We start from the raw sequence: 21595 nt of genomic DNA, 5'->3' as shown, positions 1-21595 counted from the left end.
CGAACACGTACTCATTTAACTCACTACATCGTTCTTTACTTAAAATTGATAAATCAGAGATGGTCTTGACAAAAACGTGCTTTGTTTAAACGGGACTTTCACTTAAGTGAATTTACTGGAAATCCACTTAGATACTTCACAATGTCTTACTCGATGGAACTAAAAGACGCGATTCTGAAATCAAAAACAAAATCAATTTCACTGGATGCAATCCCTACTTGGCTGCTGAAAGCGACTATAGACAATGTTTCGGATCTGCTCCTGGATATTGGGAACATATCACTCAAGGATGGTCTTGTCCCTGAATCTTTCAACGTGGCTGCTGTCACGCCATTGCTAACAACATGAAGCCAGATCGGAATGAACTTAAAAACTATAGGCCTGTGTGAAACCTGTCCTTTATTTCAAAGACGTTAGACAGAATTCTATCTCTGAGTCTCCTCAAACATCTCAATTAAAATGGTGTACTCTAACCTTTCAGTCTGCAAATTTCCGTCGCCAGAGCACCGAGACAGCACTTGTCAGAGTTCACAATGACATCATGAAATCTATGGATCAGAAAGAATGACATTGCTTATTCGTCTAGATCTATCGGCGGCTCTTCATACAATCGACCATGCTGTGTTGTTCAAGAGATGAGAATCACCGGTACTGCTCTTTCATGGATTATGTGTGCTATCTCTCTGAGCGAACGCAGTACATTACCTTGGGGTCGGTGAACTCAGCGCCAACATTTCTCACAGTTGGAGTGCGTCAAGGTTCAGGACTGGTACCGCTCTTCTTTAGCATCAACATCCTGCCAATTGGAGATATTGTGAGGAGCCATTGTCTTCGTTTCCAACTCCGTGCTGACGGTAACCAGCTGTGCATTTCCACTGAACCATCTCAGGCACACAATGGAGTCCAACCAATTGTAGCCTGCCTAGCCGAGATCAGAACATGGGTGACCATTAAATATCTCAGAATAAATGTCAGCAAAACATAATTTTGTACTTTGGGATAAAATCAGCAGCTACAGAAAGTCCCATCATCACTCACTGTCAGAATCGGTGACTGTGATATTGCATTATCTACCTGTCGCAGACATCGTGGACGTACATTTCAGACAAACATGCCCATGGAGCAACACTTCGATCAATTGTCAAAAGCTTTTTTTTCAAAATTCACAACATCGGTCTAATCTTCTCAACACAGAAACAGTCAAGCTCTTGCTGCAAACTCTTGTTACATCACAACACCATTACTGTAATGCTCTCTGCTTCAATATCCCAACATCTCTGCTATCTGAACTTCAGAGAATTCAAAACGCTAATTTGCCCCAAGTAGCATGCACTTGACCTGTCTGTGATGACGACAATGACTCTTGATGTTTTAAATGTTTTGTTATAAGATTGTAGTGTAGCTTGTCGTTAGTACATAAATGAGTGAGTGAGTGAGAAACGGGCTTCACACATTGTACCATGTGGGGAATCGAACCTGGGTCTTCAGCGTGACGAGCGAACGCTTTAAGTTTTCCAAAATTGACCATCGAAATGTGTTTTACTTTGTACAGCGCCACTGAGCACCTTACTGGTGGTTTGTAGGCGCTATAGAAATACATTATGATTATGATTATTATCATATTGCAGAAGGTGATGCCTATGGCTCGGAGGTATCGTCTTGGTGACATATCTTGCCTCGGAATACAAAATCTTCAAAACCTGTTTGATATATGTAGCCTCACTTGGAATCGTTATCGACACGGTGATCTACTATCTATTCTTCTGTCTGCATTACAATCAATAGTAAAATCTAATATGTGTATATTCACAATGCGCCAAAATCAATCCTTTTGAAACATGCATTCCCTTTGTTAACGGATCAGTGTGAACTCGAATTCCATACCCAGCTCTCTTTGGAAAATTGACATCACGTTAAACTTTTATTACCTAGGAGGTTAACGGCACGTTAATATTTGTTTTTGGTACGCATTCAGAGATAGGTGAACGGATTTCAGACAATAACACTTTCCCAGGTAATCACTGTGTACGTAACCGAAGGTTTTCTAATCCCTCGGTATTTGAACTAGGCACTGAAACCGTATGAAACTGATATCTTGTGGATGTAACTATGTATTTATCATTTATTATGACATGAATGAAATTCTGTGTTTTGGATTGATCCATACAGTCCTAGGGGTGTATCCAACTATGTTAGCCCACTCATGACCTGAGGGTAATTAAGATAACAATACAGGTTCCCCAGCAATATAGGCTCGTTGTCAGGCAACCAAATACACTGGATGGTAATCTCGGTGTTTAAATGTAGGGCGATGGCTGCTTAAATACGGCGTGAGGATCCGGGTTAAAATTGAGAGTCAGATTGACGGATCGAAAAAGAATCGAAAGTCACGTGCATATGCCAAAACAGTGTATTTAACCTGCATATACAAGCATAATCATCATCACCATCATCATTATCATCACCATCATCATCGTCGTCCTCCTCACCCGTGAAAATCCGGGTTACAATTGGTCTTTAGCAACCCATGCTTGTCGGAGGAGGCGACTAACGGGATCGGGTGGTCAGGCTCGCTGACTTGGTTGATTCATGTCACCGTATCCCAGTTGCACAGATCGATGTTCATGCTGTTGATCACTGGAATGTCTGGTTCAGACTCGATTATTTACAGACCGCCGCCATATAGCTTGAATATTGCTGAGTGCGGCGTAAAACTAAACTCCCTCACTCACTCACACCGAAGACCCGGGTTCGATTCCCCACATGGGTAGAAAGTGTGAAGCCCATTTCTGGTGTCGCCCGCTGTGATATTGCTAAAAGCCGCGTAAAACAAAACTCACTCACTCGCTCACTTACTTACTCATTTAGAGCACCTTATAAATATCCGACTTTGTGATGGGAGTTTTGACAAGTTTAAACAAGGCAAATACCGGATTCAAAACCCTTTGGATGAAACAACGCTCAAGAGACGCAAGACTGTGCAAGGAATTGTTCACAGAGCTTCTTTGACGATCGCCGCCGTCTAAGACTTTCAGTGCAAAACATTCATCTGCACTTCCTGACTGTGGCAAATACACAGAGAGTAGTTGTAACAAATAACTCCTGTTTAATTCATGATCTCCAGTAAGGTGGTCAATGGTATTAAATGTACTATTGATGAATGTATTGATTACAATGTTTTAGTATGGAAACGGCAAGCTTGGAATCTCGAAACTTGGAATGGTAATGATTTACTGTCCATTGTGGCAGCCATTGATCAAGAAAACTAGTCTCGTCACCATGGCAGAGATACTGTTGATTTGTCGTAAACACTTCACTCACTATTCAGATGTTTTTCTGTTTAGTCCCAGGAGTGTACTTAATTTACAAATTTACAACGGGATTGTCAACCTAGCATCTTAGGGGCAGCACTGATTGCATCCTCCCTAGGGAGTTGAGAATCAAATCGAGTCCACATTAATCTTTGAGCGTGCCCACGTGTCGTGTGGAAATACATGCTGGTATAAACTGACGGGCTAAAGAAACAATTTGAATTGAAATTACCAAAATTTCCAAACTCCAAGCTGCACTCACCATCACATGAAAACACATCGCCCAAACACACGTGGCCAACCGCCCACTTATTAGAAATTAAATTAACACAAGATTCAGATGAGTGATGGTTTTAACATGTCACTATCTTGAAATATAAATAAGAATATATTTTCAAAACACAGTATATAAATGAACATATATTCAACAATAAAAAGATACATTTTCAATAATTCAAAATGTGAATGTGTGTAATGTCAGAATATTTTATGGTCCGACACAAAACTCAGCCATGCTGTTCTTGAATTATTCCTATTTAATTAGTGAATAAATATATTTCAAATAAATTAATACTGTCAAACCTTGTAAAACAACAACGCCAACTGTCACCACAGTCGAACAAATGAATTCTTAAACAACCCAACGCGAATTAGATTATATTTTCATGACGTATAAATATGTGCGGTGAAATGACAATTGGTTTCCCGAAACCGCTGAGCGCACTGGTTCCACCATGTATCGGTGTTCTTTAAGTTTGTCTTCTAGGCCGGAAGTGAGTAACAATTGAGGAACACCCTATGGCTCCAACAACGACAGGTGAGAGTGCTTTACGAATAGAATTGTTATAATTGTTTACATATCTCATCGCGTTTTATTTCTAAAATGGGTGTGTGGGGGTGGGGTGGGGGGTGTAGCCTAGTGGTTAAAGCGTTGGCTCGTCACGCCGAAGACCCGGGTTCGAATCCCCACATGGGTACAATGTGTGAAGCCCATTTCCGCCGTGATGTTGCTGGAATATTGCTAAAAGCGGCGTAAAACCAAACTCAGTCAGTCAGTCTAAAATGGGATGCTGCCAGATGAAATAATAATATATTCCATGTTAACAGTAGTTTATGTATCTGCCGTGGGTCATCCTATTGGGTTTAAGCTCATAATATTGTGTTATAATAGTTCCCCGGTACTATATGACTTTCCTTGGATAATAGATTTGTATCTTCCGTTGATAACGCGAATGCCTTTCTACAGAAATGCATTTTGCATTTAATTTATGTACACAACATAATGATGTAATGAATGATTTGGGGGTTATTTTCGTGGATCTAACTTGTAACCTTCGTATCTATAGACAAGAGTGCGTATCACTTGGCCTGAGAGGCGCCAGTAAATCACAATACGTTTCACATTTTCTTTCAAGAATACATGATATTTTACGCACGTTTCTTAAGGTTCATGGAAAATAATCTTAATTTTTTGAATGGATTTAATTTCCTTTTTCGGGTTTAGTTAGACAAAACACTTACCCTCGTTTTTTATATGATCTATAATGCTCATTTTCGAAAATAACTTTCGGAGTTGTCGTTTCTAGGTTTTATCCCATCGGGGCGTTATTTTATCTGACAATATTCCTCGGACGTGTTTTATCCTAGTATACACAAATTGTCGGCGTTTGTTCAGAGACCTATGAAGATCCGGGTTATAATTGATCTTCAGGAACCCATGTTTGTCGTAAATCATATAGTCATACGGATTCAGAAATAATGAATGCGGATACAACAACGTAAAGTTTAGAGATGCAAATGTCATTGAATAATAATATAACTGGCAATAGTGTCGAAACAGAAAGCGAGGGCTGACGGTGAGAGAGTTTAGTTTTACGCCGCACTCAGCAATTTTCCAGCTATATTGCGGCGATCTGTAAATAATCGAGTCTAGACCAGACAATCCAGTGATCAACATCATGAGCATCGATCTACCGATGACATGTGTCAACCAAGTCAGCGAACCTGGCCACCCGATCCCGTTAGTCGCCTCTTACGACAAGCATGGGTTACTGAAGATCAATTCTAACCCGGATCTTCACGATTGAAGGGAGACGGTAAGATTACATACATTTATAGTTCATTTCATGCATGGAAGAAGAGTGAGTGAGTGACAGCATGAGCATCGATCTGCGCACTTGGGAACCGATGACATGTGTCAACCAAGTCAGCGAGCCTGACCACCCGATCCCGTTAGTCGCCCCTTACGACAAGCATAGTCGCCTTTTGTGGCAACCTATTCTACCCCGGATCTTCACGGGTCTGGAAGAAGAGACAAATCTGACTCAGTGTATAGATATACTGAGTACAAATACAAATATGTATTAAAGGCTCCATACATATCATACTTAGGTTATACAGAGAGCTAGTATACATTGGTTTATTGTTCCATTAAGAGAGTATGTAAGTCCCATTCCATTCGAAGTATCTACATTCAAGCCAGGACCTATATTTTCGAAGCTCTCTTAGTGCTAAGATAGTCGTAAGTGCCATACATTCACATTAACTTGCGACTACCTTAGCGCCACTAAGAGCTTCGAAAACTAGGCCCAGGCTTTTAAATGAAGCATATTCGTTCTTTCAAATTTTGGCTTAACTCATCAATTGTCGCCAGTGACTGAAGGGATGGTGAAAATCCAACTTGTGTCCATGCAGGTAGGAAAGGTACTGTAAGTGCCCATGGTCCCTAGTATGGTGATCTACCTTCAGTTGTTGGAGATCAATAGCCTGTTTTATATTGTATTGTTGATTAATAATATTTCTTTCTTTTAACTGCTATCAGCTAGTTTTCATTTCTATCTGTGATATTCTAGTACTGTCCATCAAATACAGGCTTCTTATTCATACTATATCCAATAATTACATTAAATTTCTCGTCATGTTATGGCTGAGAGATTGCCCTTGTGATGTAAAACATAAACTCTCATTCACTATTATACATTGGTAGTGGCTGCTTATGTTTAACTAACAGTTGATTTTGACAATTTTTTTGATAAAATTACACAATTTGGATAATTTTCTTAGTGTACTTAGTCCATAACAATTATATAGATCAATCATTTTATGAACAGATGGATACTTACGCGGACCTCAGTTTCTAAATTATGTTCAGGGCCTAGATTTTCGAAGCTCTCTTAGCGCTAAGATAGTTGTGAGTTAATGTTAATGTATGGCACTTCCGACTATCTTAGCGCTGAGATAATCTAGGCCCAGGACACTGTTTTGTTAATAATTCATGCAATAACATGTCACCCCACCAGTGATGTCAACTGTATTAATTTCTTTCAGACAGTTTTGTTACGTCTCCAATGTTTATCGCTAATCAATCGATAATGTGTTAACGATTATAGATCACTATGATCTGTATCGATAGCCAGCCTTACACATAGATCTGCCATAAAGTTGCTAGTTGTTGACATGCTGCGGATACATGTTTAATTGTGTATTTCCTATGATTGTATTTTAATACAAGTTTGTTTGCAAGCATCTTTGAATTACAAAACATCATTAGTTTCTGTATTACTAACAAGAAAAAAACACGCCGAGTTGGTACTTGTTTCCTGTGTGTGGGTAGATAACTAGGAATAATTATACTTTTGGAAACACATATATATTTCATTAATTTCATTTACTGACACAGTAAATAAAAAACCTCGGCACGAAGAATAACAAAATTGTGTGCTTGTCAATGCTGCGTTTAACACAGACCATGTCGTAGATACATATGTTGCATTTGATGTTAACAAGCGTTGGCGAACATTTGATGTTTACAAGCGTTGGCAGACATGTTGATATACTAGGCACTCCACATAGAACATTTATCAAGATATCGATTTCAGTTCATTCTGGGAAACGCATTTTGAGTAAAAACTCTAACTTAAGTCAAAACTCAGACTTCAGTTTGTTTTGAGAAATCGGGGCCAGATCTGATGTCGACGTTCCCTCAGACCGGCAAACCCTCAGGTTCGTTCTGGTAGGGAGTCGAACGGTAAGTCTCTATGAACAGTTCTTCGTCATGGGTCATGGGATTGTGCCTTGCCAGGCGAACTGCGTCCCGGTCATCGCGGTCACTGGTCATCCTCGGTCTTGACGGTTTGACGATCCTTTACTTCATCCGTGGCTACGTGCTTGCTCACAAGTCGATCTTTAACCCCGTGGAGAAGTTACCCGAAGTCACCGAACCTATTCGTCCCTGTCTCTTAACTGCTCTGTATAAAGCTTACATATCTTTACTTTAAATCTTAACTCACTCACTCACTCACTACATATCTTTACGAAATACAATAACATCATGTCTTTCTGTTCATGACATGTTGTTTTTTTGTCACAGGGTCCGCTATATTGAAGATGTCAACTGAGAATGGTGTACTCAAAGAGAACTGCGGGGCCTTTGCTCTTGTAGAATCTGGAAAGTCAGACGTATGTAGACTTGTTTCTACCATGATTAAAGTTCAGTTAGTCAGATCAAGACTATTGATTCACTTTGAAATGAGGTATTGGTTTCAATGGTACACAATGAAGCTGATTATTAGATTGTGTGTATGTTGGCGGCCCATGAAGTTTTCGGTTCTTTGGCAACCAATGGTTCTCGAAAGAGAAGTAGGCTGACTGACTTGGTTGCTGCATATTTTTGCATCTTAGGTGCTGGCATCAATACTCATGCTGTTGCTCACTGGACTGTGTGATTTAGACTCGATTATTCACACACCGCTGTCACACAACTTGAGTATAGTTGAGTTAAACAAGACTGACTGAGTTTGGTTTTACGCCGCTTTTAGCAATATTCCAGCAACATCACGGCGGGGGACACCAGAAATGGGCTTCACACATTGTACCCATGTGGGGATTAGAACCCGGGTCTTCGGCGTGACGAGCCAACGCTTTAACCACTAGGCTACCCCACCGCCCCGTTAAACAAGAAACTAACAAATCTGCACTTTGGCTGTTATGCTCGTTTGTTGGCTTGTTGTTTAACGCAGCACTCAACAGTATTGCAGCTATATGGTGGCGCTCTGTAAATGGTCGAGTCCTGACCAGACAATTCAGTGATCATCAACATGAGCGTCGATCAACGCAATTTGCATACGGTGATGTGAGTCAACCAAGTCAGCGAACCTGGCCACTCGATCGCGTTAGTCGACTCTTCAACAAGCATGGGTTGCTGAGGATCAATTTTAACCCGGATCTTCATGGGTGCGTTGGCTCCTGATTCATCAGCTGCACATCATTGTCCTGATAGTCATGAGACTTATATGTAGGTTATTTATCCAGATAATTATTTTAAGATCCATTCTGATGAACCGGACATGCATAATTCACGGACATGAGGAAAATAAGTTATCTCAATCTCCATTTTTAATTAAGGTTGACAAAGAAGACTTCGAGGAGAATGGACTTCTGACACATTTAAATGACCTGTCAGTCGAGGAGGAGGAAAGAGCAGAAGAGAGAGAAGACGAGGAGGAGTTTCGAGAGTACTATTTGAAGTGTGGAGGAAGAGTGGCTCAAACAAGAACAGCAATCGTACACAAACTGAATGAACACAAGACTATTATCGGTCGCGTTGTTGGGTCTGTCATATTAGTTGTCTACCTGGTGTATCTTGGCTTCTGCATAGACTACTCGTTTGGGGATGAAGGCTCTGTCAGGCTTGTCTGGGGCACGTGTTTTGTTTTGTTTCTTGTTGGCTACAGCAACTTCAGCGGGAAAATCTTCCAGAAGATCAGAGAAGGTTGCAGATGCCAGACCCTGAGAAGGCCAATAATTCGAAAAGGAATCAGATGGTAAGATTTGTCTTTGATGAAGTCATTATCCCTACTTGTATTTTGTTTTACTGCACTTCTGGTTTTGTTGTTGAACATTTATATTCTTTATAAATTGATAAAAATCAAAGTTTTCGTAACACGAAATCCCTTTTATTATTGTTGTTTAGATATGAAAATCGGCACACACCTTTTTATCCTGGTTTTTAGAGAATATTTCTCTTCTCGAGCCTGATAAAAAAACAACAACAATTTGTCCCCATGTCATTCCAACCCCACCCCAGCCTCCTAAATATCTAAATATGACACTTGACATGCTGAATGTCGATTGGACACATTCAATTAATTATTTCGTGAAGATATTGTGTTTATCACTATGTAATTGCTGGCATATGGTATTTAGTTATTACACAAGTATATGTAATAATATAAGGGTAATGCTATTTTTGAGGGCATTGTCATTTGCAGAAGCCCGAGGTCTTCCATTAACTGCCCGACGAAGGAGGGCAGTTGATAAAGACCGAGGGCTTCTGCAAATGATAATGCCCTCAAAAATAGCATTACCGTTATTATTGCTAAAATACATGGAATTTGTGTTGAAAAGAAAAAGGAAACAATGAAGGAATTTGACTGTAAGTTTACCCAAATCAACTTCTGACGGGGTTGACTGCCCGAATGCAATTACGTCATCGAACAATTCAAGTGACGTCACAACAGAAAGTGACGATATTCGACCTTGGCCTTTGACAAGACCATAGCCTGCAACATGTCAAGCTATGACAGTGTTCGGTTTTGGTCCATCAACAGTCTTAATAGTGCAATTGTTAAGGTTAGCACCAACAAGAAAGCCAAAATTACCGCTTTTTAAAGCGGGAATTTGGGTTGCTTTGACTTGTTTGACCCAGAATATCTGCCAGTCGAAAGCCACTAATGTCGAACTATGACGTCACTTGACAACAGAACTGATAGTGGCCCGTCGTTAAGGTTGAGCGGTCCAATATCATTTGCAGCGGACCGCAAATTTCTGATAACAGGAGAGCCGTTTCATGATAATTCCATGTATTTTAGCTATAAGATACTTTATTACGTCCGTTTGCTGTTTCAGGTTCCTGTACTTGTCGATACTCTTGTTCATTATCACGTACCTGTGTCTAACCATTCTACAAACAAGTCCAAAGAACTTCACCTCCCTCGCAGGACTGGTCTTCTTCATAGTTATCGGTTACATATTCTCCAAACGCCCAGACCTGGTGATATTAGTTTGTTTTCCCTTCCTTAACGCCGCATTAAACAATATTCCAGTTATATTCGCTTAAGATCGATTATGAGCAATATACTACAGATCAGGGTGCTGTTGTTCAAAACAACCTTAGCGCTAAGGTTACCTTAAGTCTATGTTAATGTATGGGAGTTACGGTCACCTTAGCGCTAAGACTGTCGTAAGTCTATGTTAAGGTATGGGAGTTACGGTCACCTTAGCGCTAAGACTGTCGTAAGTCTATGTTAATGTATGGGAGTTACGGTCACCTTAGTGCTAAGACTGTCGTAAGTCTATGTTAATGTATGGGAGTTACGGTCACCTTAGTGCTAAGACTGTCGTAAGTCTATGTTAAGGTATGGGAGTTACGGTCACCTTAGTGCTAAGACTGTCGTAAGTCTATGTTAATGTATGGGAGTTACGGTCACCTTAGTGCTAAGACTGTCGTAAGTCTATGTTAAGGTATGGGAGTTACGGTCACCTTAGCGCTAAGACTGTCGTAAGTCTATGTTAATGTATGGGAGTTACGGTCACCTTAGTGCTAAGACTGTCGTAAGTCTATGTTAATGTATGGGAGTTACGGTCACCTTAGTGCTAAGACTGTCGTAAGTCTATGTTAAGGTATGGGAGTTACGGTCACCTTAGTGCTAAGACTGTCGTAAGTCTATGTTAATGTATGGGAGTTACGGTCACCTTAGTGCTAAGACTGTCGTAAGTCTATGTTAATGTATGGGAGTTACGGTCACCTTAGTGCTAAGACTGTCGTAAGTCTATGTTAAGGTATGGGAGTTACGGTCACCTTAGCGCTAAGACTGTCGTAAGTCTATGTTAATGTATGGGAGTTACGGTCACCTTAGCGCTAAGACTGTCGTAAGTCTATGTTAATGTATGGGAGTTACGGTCACCTTAGTGCTAAGACTGTCGTAAGTCTATGTTAAGGTATGGGAGTTACGGTCACCTTAGCGCTAAGACTGTCGTAAGTCTATGTTAATGTATGGGAGTTACGGTCACCTTAGTGCTAAGACTGTCGTAAGTCTATGTTAATGTATGGGAGTTACGGTCACCTTAGTGCTAAGATCGCTTTGTACAACGGCACCCTGGTATACAAAGATATGAAGTCTGACCACCCGATCCCATTTGTCGACTCTTACGATAAGCATATTTTGCTGAAGACCAACTGTAACCCGGATCTTCTGGTGAAGATCTGATAATAAGATTATACATTAGGTTTATGATAATTACATCATTTAATACAGTCAATGAGTGTTGTCCTTATGTAATGCGTTAGACGTAAATGAGCTGAGTTACCCTTGACATGCCTGGAACCTTAGGTCGCGGTTTGAATCTCGCATCCACTATAATCATTATTCCTTGTCACAACAATATCCATGATTGGGATCATGGCTTTCACTAAATCGATAACCTTCTTATACACACGGAATGCGGAAAAATATATAATCAGTTCTGGAAAGCAAACCAGATTCGTATTCAGAAATCCCTCATTTCCTACAGGTCAACTGGCATGCAGTGTTCTGGGGCATTACAACACAGTTTCTGTTTGCGCTGTTCATCCTCCGGTCGAGATTTGGATACAGCGTTTTCAACTGGTTGGGAGAGAGGCTTGAAGAATACATGAGACACACAGACAAAGGTTCTCAGTTTGTGTTTGGGGACAGCTTCAGAGATCACCAGTTTGTGTTTGTGGTGCGTTGGTTCTCATGTTGTCAGGAATAGTTGCCCCATCACTGCCATCCAAATGGACGATATGTAATACCCAATCTGTGCAACTGCCCATTGCGTGCTTTGGGCAGGCTGTTTTCCCAATGCGTGCAATATGCAATACAGCCTGCTAATTGCATGCAGTGTGCGAACAAACACCTGCTCATTGCGTTAATTGGGCAATAGGTGAAAATGAATCATAATTTTCCAAATATTTCACAATATGGGCAACCAGATTGCTCATTTCACTCAGTGGTAAGGTGATTGTTCTGCCCAAATCATGCAATTGAAATTGGTATTGTTTTATATGTATATGTATTTAATAAGTGACTATTAATAAGTGAATAAACTATAATAAATAGCAACCAAGCAAATATGTGATCTTAAGAAACTTGGTCGATATTTGCATCATAATGATCATTGGAATGCCAAAAAATATTCTCTCAAGGTCGAGAGATTATATTAAACGAACTTGAAAGCAATTTTAAATATTCGGAACGTAAATCAAATGATCATTTAAAAAAAATGAATCGATACAGAAAGTTTTAGAACCATTTAGTACCTTTTAACTTAGTATATGCATTTATCAGATATTGTGGTCAGATACCTATAGTTTAAATCGTACGTGTTCCCCCAAAGAGGTAATAACACTATTGGATTTATCCTTCCAGACAATGCCACTGATTATTTTCATGAGTTCCACAGTCAACATGCTGTACCACTACGGGGTGCTCCAAGCTATTGTCAAGAACTTCGGAAAGTTCCTCTTCTTCTGTATGGGTACGAGCGCTGTTGAATCTGTCAACGCTGCCTTCAACATGTTTCTTGGTCCCGTAAGTACTAACAGTACTTTCAACACTTCCCAAGCGTTCTTTAGAGATATCAGTCAATTCGTTATATCTTTCATAGGATGTGTTTAACATAGCCTGTATATAAAATGATTTACCCCTTCAGCTATTTTCAGACAAACGTGTTACTCATACATAAGTTTGCAATAGTATTATCGAAAAACTTTGATTCATGGATGACCAAGTAATACAGGCCCCCCTTTTCCACAATCTATGTACTGTGCTGTCAATATTTGAGTACAGGGTGGTACGTTCTGGGTAACAACCGTAAAAGTGTTAATGATTGAAGGGTGCGTTTATAAAGGACACTTATACAATCAGGTTATATGTAGGTTATATGTTAAGGTAACGTCGAAGGTATTCTTTAATGAAGAAGGTGAAAACTAGTACTATGATGGCCTCCATCCTAAAGATGTCGTAGCTATGCAGATGGTCATGGTGTCATTAAGTGCAGTGCATAGACCTTGGATATAAGTATGTTAAGAAAGAGTTAGCAATATCTTCAAGAACCATCATATTTAAGGTCAGGTCTTTTCCGTCACCCTTTGTATCGACATTTAACATGCTCTTGCGGCGCGGTCCTTGATGTAGGAACACGTGGATATGTTCTATACTAAACGGGATTAAATGGCGAATGCAGTTATCATCCCTGTACCGTCTTATGCCAAGTTGTGCTGCATCACATGATTGTTTTGATATTCCGACTTCAGTCTGAGGCTCCAATGGCTATCAAACCATTCCTGCCACTACTGACTGCATCTGAGATGCATGCCATCATGGTCGCAACTTTCTCCAGTATTTCCGGAAGTGTCTTTGGAATGCTTGTGAACTTTGGAGTAAGTTATATCTTCTTGTCAATGTCTTTTTATCCGGTTGAATATATACTAGGCACATAAAGAAACTGTGCATACAAAAATTTAAAATCTAAATTTATCAAACCTGTGTAGACACATAAGGATTTAAACTCAGAGATTAGTGACATGTATCCAACATGCATGGACGTGCCATTTTCCGTGACATCAGTGGGTTCGTCCTTGAGACGTGCAATACGTTGTTGCACGTGCATTCCGGGAAAGAGAAACAGAGCAAATGAATGCCACACAATACTGTCACTTTGGAAGCTCAACCCCTGCCCTTGCGATCGTTCAAAAAATTAAACGGCTATTGAAACGCATAGCATGCCAAGGCTCACGTCTGCACAGCGTCATGAGGCCTTTGGGATGGTCCGTGGGGTAATGTCTCAACGACAAATGGCTGCACATTTCCACTGCCACCAGAACACCATTTCTGCACTGGTGAGACGCTACCAGAACACAAATGACGTCATCGATCGGCCACGTTCTGGACGTCCACGTGTAACAACACCAAGACAGGACAGATGGATAAGGGTGACCCATCTTCGCCACAGGTTTCAGACTGCAGTGATGACTGCCCGAACCATCCCAGGACTTCGTCGTATCCACCCCAACACAGTTCCCCAACGTTTACGTCATCACGGGATCAGACCACGACGTCCCGCCATACGGCCTATCCTGACACAACGTCATCGACAAGCTCACAGAATGTGGTGCCGAAATCATGTCCGCAGACCATTGTTTTGGTGGAGAAATGTTGTTTTTACAGATGAGTCCAGGTTTAACATTTCCCATAGTGATGGACGTCAACGTGTCTATAGACGCGTGGGAGCACGTTATGCACAGGCCTGTGTCTTGGAGAGGAATAGCTTTGGTGGTGGTTCCGTGATGATTTGGGGTGGAATAACAGCACGCCAAAGAACTCCTTTGGTGATTGTTCAGGTCAACTTAACTGGTGTGGGCTACAGGGATCAGATTCTTCGACCTGTGGCAATTCCTTTCTGCAACGTCATGGCCCTGGGTTAACATTCCAACAGGACAATGCCCGCCCTCATAGGGCAAGGGTTGCTATGGATTTCTTGCAACACCACAACGTTGACTTACTGCCTTGGCCTGCAAATTCACCGGATCTCTCCCCGATAGAGCATGTTTGGGACGAGATGGATCGACGTCTACGCCGTCTTCCTCATCCGCCACATAACGTCCTTGACCTTGCAACAGAACTTAAGAGAATCTGACGTGACATCCCACAAGCCTTCCTTGCACGTTTGATAGGCTCTATGCGACGTCGATGCACTGCTGTTCTCAATGCCGATGGTGGACACACCCGTTATTGAGCTTGTGACATGGTCGTTTGACCCCTGTCCCGCTTATGGACTCGTAACGTCATTGTGATTGACTTTTCAATTGAAATTCTCCCGACTTGTTATGGTCTCATGATCCCTCCATTAAAGTTATATGTACCTTTGACATTGTTACCGTACTTATCAACTGGGATAATATTTTGACAATGCACAGTTTCTTTATGTGGTAGTAGAGTTAGAGGCGTGATAGTCTATCCTATCTAATCTCACACACCCCACCCCTATCTAGTCTACCCCGTCTAATCTGATACACGAATCTAGTCTCCTACATCCAATCTGACACCCCATCTCGTGTACACTAACATGACACAGTCTACCCCAATCTGTTATGACCCCAATGTTCTCTAGCACCTAGTTTGACACGCCATTTTGTCGATTTTTCTAGCAACATCCAGGGTATATTCCCTTCCTCTATTGACCGCCTCCGTGGTGTAGTGGTTAGAGCGTCCGCCCGGGGAGTGGAAGGTCGCGGGTTCGATCCCCGTCCGCGTCATACCGAAAGACGTTAAAATTTGGTAGTTGTTGGTCCCTGTCTAGCGCTCGGCATTAATGGGTACAATACGGACTGGTCGGATCGGAGTCAGTATAATGTGTCTGAGTGGGGTATTCATGCTTCACTGCGGCATGGTATCTCAGTGGGCTAGCACTATAAAACCAGCTTCAGTCTGGGCTAGTACAAGCAGCCGCACATACACACACACACACGCATGCACGTCGTCATATGAGCGAAATATTCTCAAGCACGACGTAAAACCCAATTTCACCTCACCTCACCTTCCTTCCTCTATTGGGAAGTACGACGTGTCTGCACCACTGCCAGAACGGAGAGTTCCAATAACATTCATTTGTATCTCACTGCTTATAACTTTGCTGCTTCCTCAATGTGTCTGTGTCAAAAGTATCTATTCACGTATGTAATGTATACTTTCACTTAGCTTGCTTCTTGGTTTATAACAAAACGAACATTAATAACCATAGTTACAAAATACATTCTTCTAATTATCTGTACAGCCGTTTGTTGATACCTAATGATATTGACACTTAAGTCACTGAAATCATCAAAAGGACAATATCAGAATTAACACAATCGATGTTCTATATTTGCTCAGAGATGGATCCCCGAATTACTCAGGTCTTAAACAAATACGAATATCATGTCAATGACCAGTGGGTGAGTTGCCTATCAAAGAGAGCGGCGGTAGGGTAGCCTAGTGGTTAAAGCGTTCGCTCGTCACGCCGAAGACCCGGGTTCGAATCCCCACATGGGTACATTGTGTGAAGCTCATTTCTGGTGTTCCGCCGTGATATTGCTGGAATATTGCTAAAAGCGGCGTAAAACCAAACTCACTCACTCACTCTATCGAAGATAGTTTTTATGGATGTCAACTTCTTTATCATGAGGAACACACCATTTCGGAGTATATCCTTACTTCTTCGAGCGATGAAGGAGTAAGGATATGCTCTGAAACGTTATGTCCTCATAATAAAGAAGTCTATTACTTCTAAATGCCATTCAAGACCTGATTTGTCTGTCGCCTGTCATCGCACTGTCTTCAAAATTTGACACCTATGGTGTTGGTGTTTACAAACATGTACAAAAAAAACCCACTGACTTTAGATGGTACAGAATACTGCTGGCTGTATGTATGTGCTCCTTAGATAGGGGATTCTGTATGGTGTTACATGTTGTAAGCATCCCTCTGCAGGCTCCTGCCAACCACCTCCTCACAGCGTCTGTGATGTCTGCCCCCGCCGCCCTCGCAATGGCGAAACTGACCATGCCGGAGACACGACGGACTAGGGTCAAACCTGAAGATGCTTACAATATAACAATGGCGTAAGTAAGAATCGATTACACTAGACATGGTCTGGACTATCATTAAACATGCCAGTAGACCCAACAGCCGCTTTGTCCAATGCAGACATACAAGGGTAGCAGTGGTGTAATTTTATGTCAAACAATGTGCTTGGTCACATCGAGAACCCTGACAAACCTGATGATTGTTCATTTTTCCCCAAGAATTTATAAGTCACCACTAAACACAAGTGTTCGACATAACATATTGCATATTCACGTTACAATTTCTCCACACGCTCCCAAATCTAAATAATTTGAAATGTACATATTCAAGGTTGTGATAAAGCGTTCACAATGTTTAATGGCAGGATGTGAAGTGTCTGTGACAAATGATGTCCGATACACACCGATGGAGGAAGTTAAACTCACTTTATCGCAACACATTCTCACATTATCATATGTTTATATTTTTATATAATATGTTCACAAGAGTGTCTTGATATATCTTTCAGGAAATTTCAGAGCGTATTGGAAGCAATATCTATCGGCGCTGTTGATGGCATCACACTGGCGTCCACCGTCGTTGTCAACCAGATCGTCTTCATCGCCGCTATTGAATTTATAGACACCGCATTTCAATGGTTTGGGCACAGGGTGGGAGTGGAAGGCGTCAATGTTCTCGGTATGTGTACCTCCTTTTGTGGAGCTGACGTAGTGGGATGACGTATAGCATTGGCGAATCATTTATGCGTTCTGATTATAAGAGTACACTTTCAGCAACCAGCGTTTGTCGTAAAAGGCAACTAAAAGTGAACGGTGGTAGATCGATGCTCATGATGTCTGTCACTGGATTGTCTAATTCAACTTTGTTAAGTTATACACCTTCGTCGATTGTGATCGACGCAAACCTGAACTTGTTATCGTGATGAGATCAATACATTTCGTATGAACTTGGGAACTGAAACACTTTACCTTTCAACTGTCACAATATCCTGAAATATATACCACATCTTTAAATGTTGACATTATTTCAATTTCGTCCGTGAATCCAAACATAGTTCAGTTCTCAAGCCTTCATTGAGTCGAAAGCGTGTCATAGCAACGTTTGTTTATAAGCTTATTAATGAAATAAAATTGGAAATAAATTACACGACATTCTTTGAGTTTGGTAAATTTGATAAATTGTTCCAAAAGCTGAATGTGTCCATATCGTATATGTTTCTATACGCATACAGCAGAGTAAAGTCAGAGCTAAATAGTAAATATTATTTGAAAGGAAGTGATTCTACTTTTTGCTCGTATGCAAATTAACGGGTGGTCATTCACGCTGACATGGTTGACACATGTCATCGTATCCCAACTGCGTATGTCGATGCTCATGATGTTAATCACTAAATTGTCTGGCCCAGGCTCGATTATTTACTGACCGTCACCATATAGCTGGAATATTGCTGACTGTGTTGTTAAACACAAAATCAATCAATCAATCAATCCATGAATCGTATACAAAGTAAAACAATGTGAAGAATTGTTCCGCAGTCCCTAATGTCACCTTACTGTTTCGATGACCCTCTTCTCTTTACCACAGCTTCTCTGTTCCTACATGTTCTATCCGCTGGCGTACATAATGGGCTTCCCCAAGGTCGACCTCTTCAAGATAGGCGAACTGATGGGCATCAAAATCTTTGCCAATTCTTTTGTTGGATTTATGGAGTTTGGCAGGCTGGTCATCAACAGGAAGGATCTTGAGCAATATCAGCTGGTTCACAACGGTACCTGGCATTGGCAAGATGGCAATGTAATATTAGACGCAACCAATGTAACATTGGTCGGTGGAATTCTTGAGGTTAGTATCTGGACTTGTCTTGTAGATGTATTTCCATGTCCAAATTAATAACATCTGCAAACAGGAGTGCTCGGATGCTATATATAGCATTAAATTCAATTAACTGGAAAGGAATATAAATATTCAAGACTGTTTTCGAGAAATGTCGAGAAAGAGATATGTCTAAGTGGACACCCTTGTCTAACACTGGTAGAACAGTCAAACACACGTTTCTTCCCCGTTCAGTGATGCCGATACTTTTAACGTCACTGTGCAAACATTGAAGCGCCTTGAAAATCATCCTGTGGATACCGTTCTCCAAACAAAAGTAAATACAACTACATGTAGCTGGAATATTGCTAACAAACAAGCAGACAAACACTTATCTGTCTCCCACTTTGGGTTCCATGGTAATTTTAAGTTTTCGGATACATTTGCTGTTGTTGTTGTTTTTATCCGCAGCGTAGTGAATTTGAGATGAGTAGCTATGTAGGAGCCCCCGCTCTGCCTGTAAAACCATGTGACACTACTGGCGCCTTGTCAAGTTACCCACCACAACCATTTCAGTTTCTACACCATCTGTCAAGGCGAAGTTAGCCTTGATAGTTGAAGGTGTCATCATATTTCAAACCATTAGCTGTGGCACACTTTATGTTTGAAATTATTAGACATGTGATGGTTTGGTTGAAACCAAACCCATATAGCTGGAATATTGCTGAGTGCGTCGTAAAACTAAACTCACTCACTATCACCATCGGGTTTTGTCATGCCCATTCCCTTCCCTTTAACTTGTTGGACTGTCAGATGTTTCCTAAACCAGTGTCTATCTAATGAGTCATACCAGAGTGTTAAGAAGCAATGCTCTATTTCAGTACAGATATTTGTTTCGTAAGTTTAGTTACAGTATTAAGACCCGCTGTTACTTTTTTCATATAATGAGATCGTCGAATCACATTGTAAAGAGGCAATTCAGTTCTGATATATGTTTCGTAATAATATAAGTTTATTTCGAGCGTGAAGACTCGCTGTTATTTGTTTCATCAACTTTACTATCGCTTGGACTCTCAGATGTTTCCTAAAGCGAGTATTAGCGTATAAAGGGAGCAATGTCCTACTTTAGTTCTGCTATTTGTTTCCGTAAGTATATTTACAGCATTAAGACTTGCTGTGTTACTTGTTAAATCAGTTCCACAATCGCTCGTGGTGTTAAATGTTTTTGACGGGTTTAAATACAACAACCGCATCAATCGGCCAGAAAAATGTTCGATGTCTCAGCTAAAGTACTGTCGCCCCTTAACAAGGTCATTAATGCAGGATCCGGAGAAAGCCTGCTCCTCGTTCAATGTCAGGGTCACATCGGTCACATCAATCACCAAAGGACATGCGCAGAAATATATGACTAGGACAGTAAATTGGTGGATTAAACTCACCAACATGTCCAGACAGTCGTAAAATGCAGCTTGGAAGCATATGACAACAAAGTACTGCTTAAGAGCCCGGGTATGTTATCGACGTTGTGTAGCCTTCAGTCCGTGAAATCTACTCTATGACTGCGTGGTAGAAAAAAGACCAATCTGCAGTTCCCCAGTTACAACTATATCCCTATTGAGAATGTAAAGGAATATTTCAAACTGTCAAGTTTGTGTTACTATTGTTAAATAAAGACTGAAGTGCTCTTCGTGTTCACCAAAAAGGCCTGTGTCGTGCCCGTTCGCTATTGACAACCTTGGTCTCACTGAAAGAGAGCGAGCGACCTGATTGGTTAAAACTGAAAGTTGTCCCATCAGATCGCCATGAGGTCATCAATGGCAAACGGGCGCAACACCGGCCTATTTGCGATGAAATGACAATGTAAAATTATTATGACAGTTAGGTGTAAGTGTCTCCGAAACCATGGCGACTAGTGCGCTGACAGGTGCCATCAATTCAGCATGTTTTTAGTGCATGATGTTTGTGTATACGGTGAAATGAACAAGAATATTGGTAAGTTATTAGCACAGATTCTGAGCAGGGATTTTAGCTCGCAATCGGAAATCACGACTTATCGAGCTCCGAAGACCCTAGCTTCCAAAAGTACTACTTTGATTTTTGTGCTGATTGTCTCATTTTGTAGGGCTTGAAATGCGAAATAATTCATCGGGTATATACAGTGGGCATTGTTGAATTCGCCCGAAACGAACTTGGTTTGTTGACCTCGTTACACCCTTTACTTTTATTAAGTGTCAAGACTCTGTCTGTATATACCTCATGCCAGTTTTGTTTCGTTACAAGCCCTGTGGAATAGTGCTGAGTGCAGACAACCGACACATATGTGAATTCTGCGAATGTAAATGCAGTATTGTAAATAGTCTCAAATGACATGCACACGAGTGACTGCCACCCATATCCGTATGTCTAATTCCTGGAACTCCTTAATTCCTTCCATTGTATTTCAGGTGAAACGTTCTGAGGTGCTTGGTACGTATGCCTTATGTGGGCTCAACCACATAGGGCAGTTAGTGTTGCCATGGGAACGCTGATCGCGCTGTGCCCGAACGGAGGACCACCATCACAAAAATATGTACTGGAGGGCAAAACATCACTGGGCAGATGGCCTGCTTTATGACAGCATGCATCGCAGGTGAGCGAGTAGTGTGAGTGAGTGAGTTTAGTTTTAAGCAATATTCCAGCAATACCACGGCGGGGTACACCAGAAATTGTACCCATGCGGGGAATCAAACCCTGGTCTCCAGCGCGTAACGACCGATAACCACTCAGGGGCTACTCGAGTGAGAAGTAGAAGTGGCCGAGATATATAAGGGTTCTGGGCTATTTTCG

At 41.2% G+C, this 21595-nt stretch overlaps 1 protein-coding gene and 1 long non-coding RNA gene across 2 annotated transcripts; both read left to right on the top strand.

Annotated features, from left to right (window-relative positions):
- The first annotated feature begins 4030 nt into the window (after window positions 1-4030).
- On the top strand, window positions 4031-8749 carry LOC124290888. The gene is made up of 3 exons (XR_006902070.1): window positions 4031-4128; window positions 7681-7769; window positions 8715-8749. It is a non-coding gene; the product is annotated as an uncharacterized LOC124290888 (long non-coding RNA).
- Window positions 7280-21235, top strand: LOC124290872 (solute carrier family 28 member 3-like; the record flags this gene model as incomplete). The annotated part of the gene is made up of 11 exons (XM_046727719.1): window positions 7280-7313; window positions 7681-7769; window positions 8715-9133; window positions 10218-10362; window positions 11883-12074; window positions 12761-12922; window positions 13648-13773; window positions 16862-16992; window positions 17466-17664; window positions 18542-18751; window positions 21214-21235. Coding segments are annotated over exons 1-11 (1729 nt in total), but the record flags the coding sequence as incomplete, so codon positions are not given.
- Window positions 21236-21595: the final 360 nt, after the last annotated feature.

The sequence above is a fragment of the Haliotis rubra genome, unplaced genomic scaffold, assembly GCF_003918875.1.
Source record: "Haliotis rubra isolate DU_JTF1 unplaced genomic scaffold, ASM391887v1 Scf477, whole genome shotgun sequence".
Classification (NCBI taxonomy): domain Eukaryota; kingdom Metazoa; phylum Mollusca; class Gastropoda; order Lepetellida; family Haliotidae; genus Haliotis; species Haliotis rubra.
Note: the sequence above shows the minus strand (reverse complement) of the source record. Positions and strands in the feature narration are given on the sequence as shown.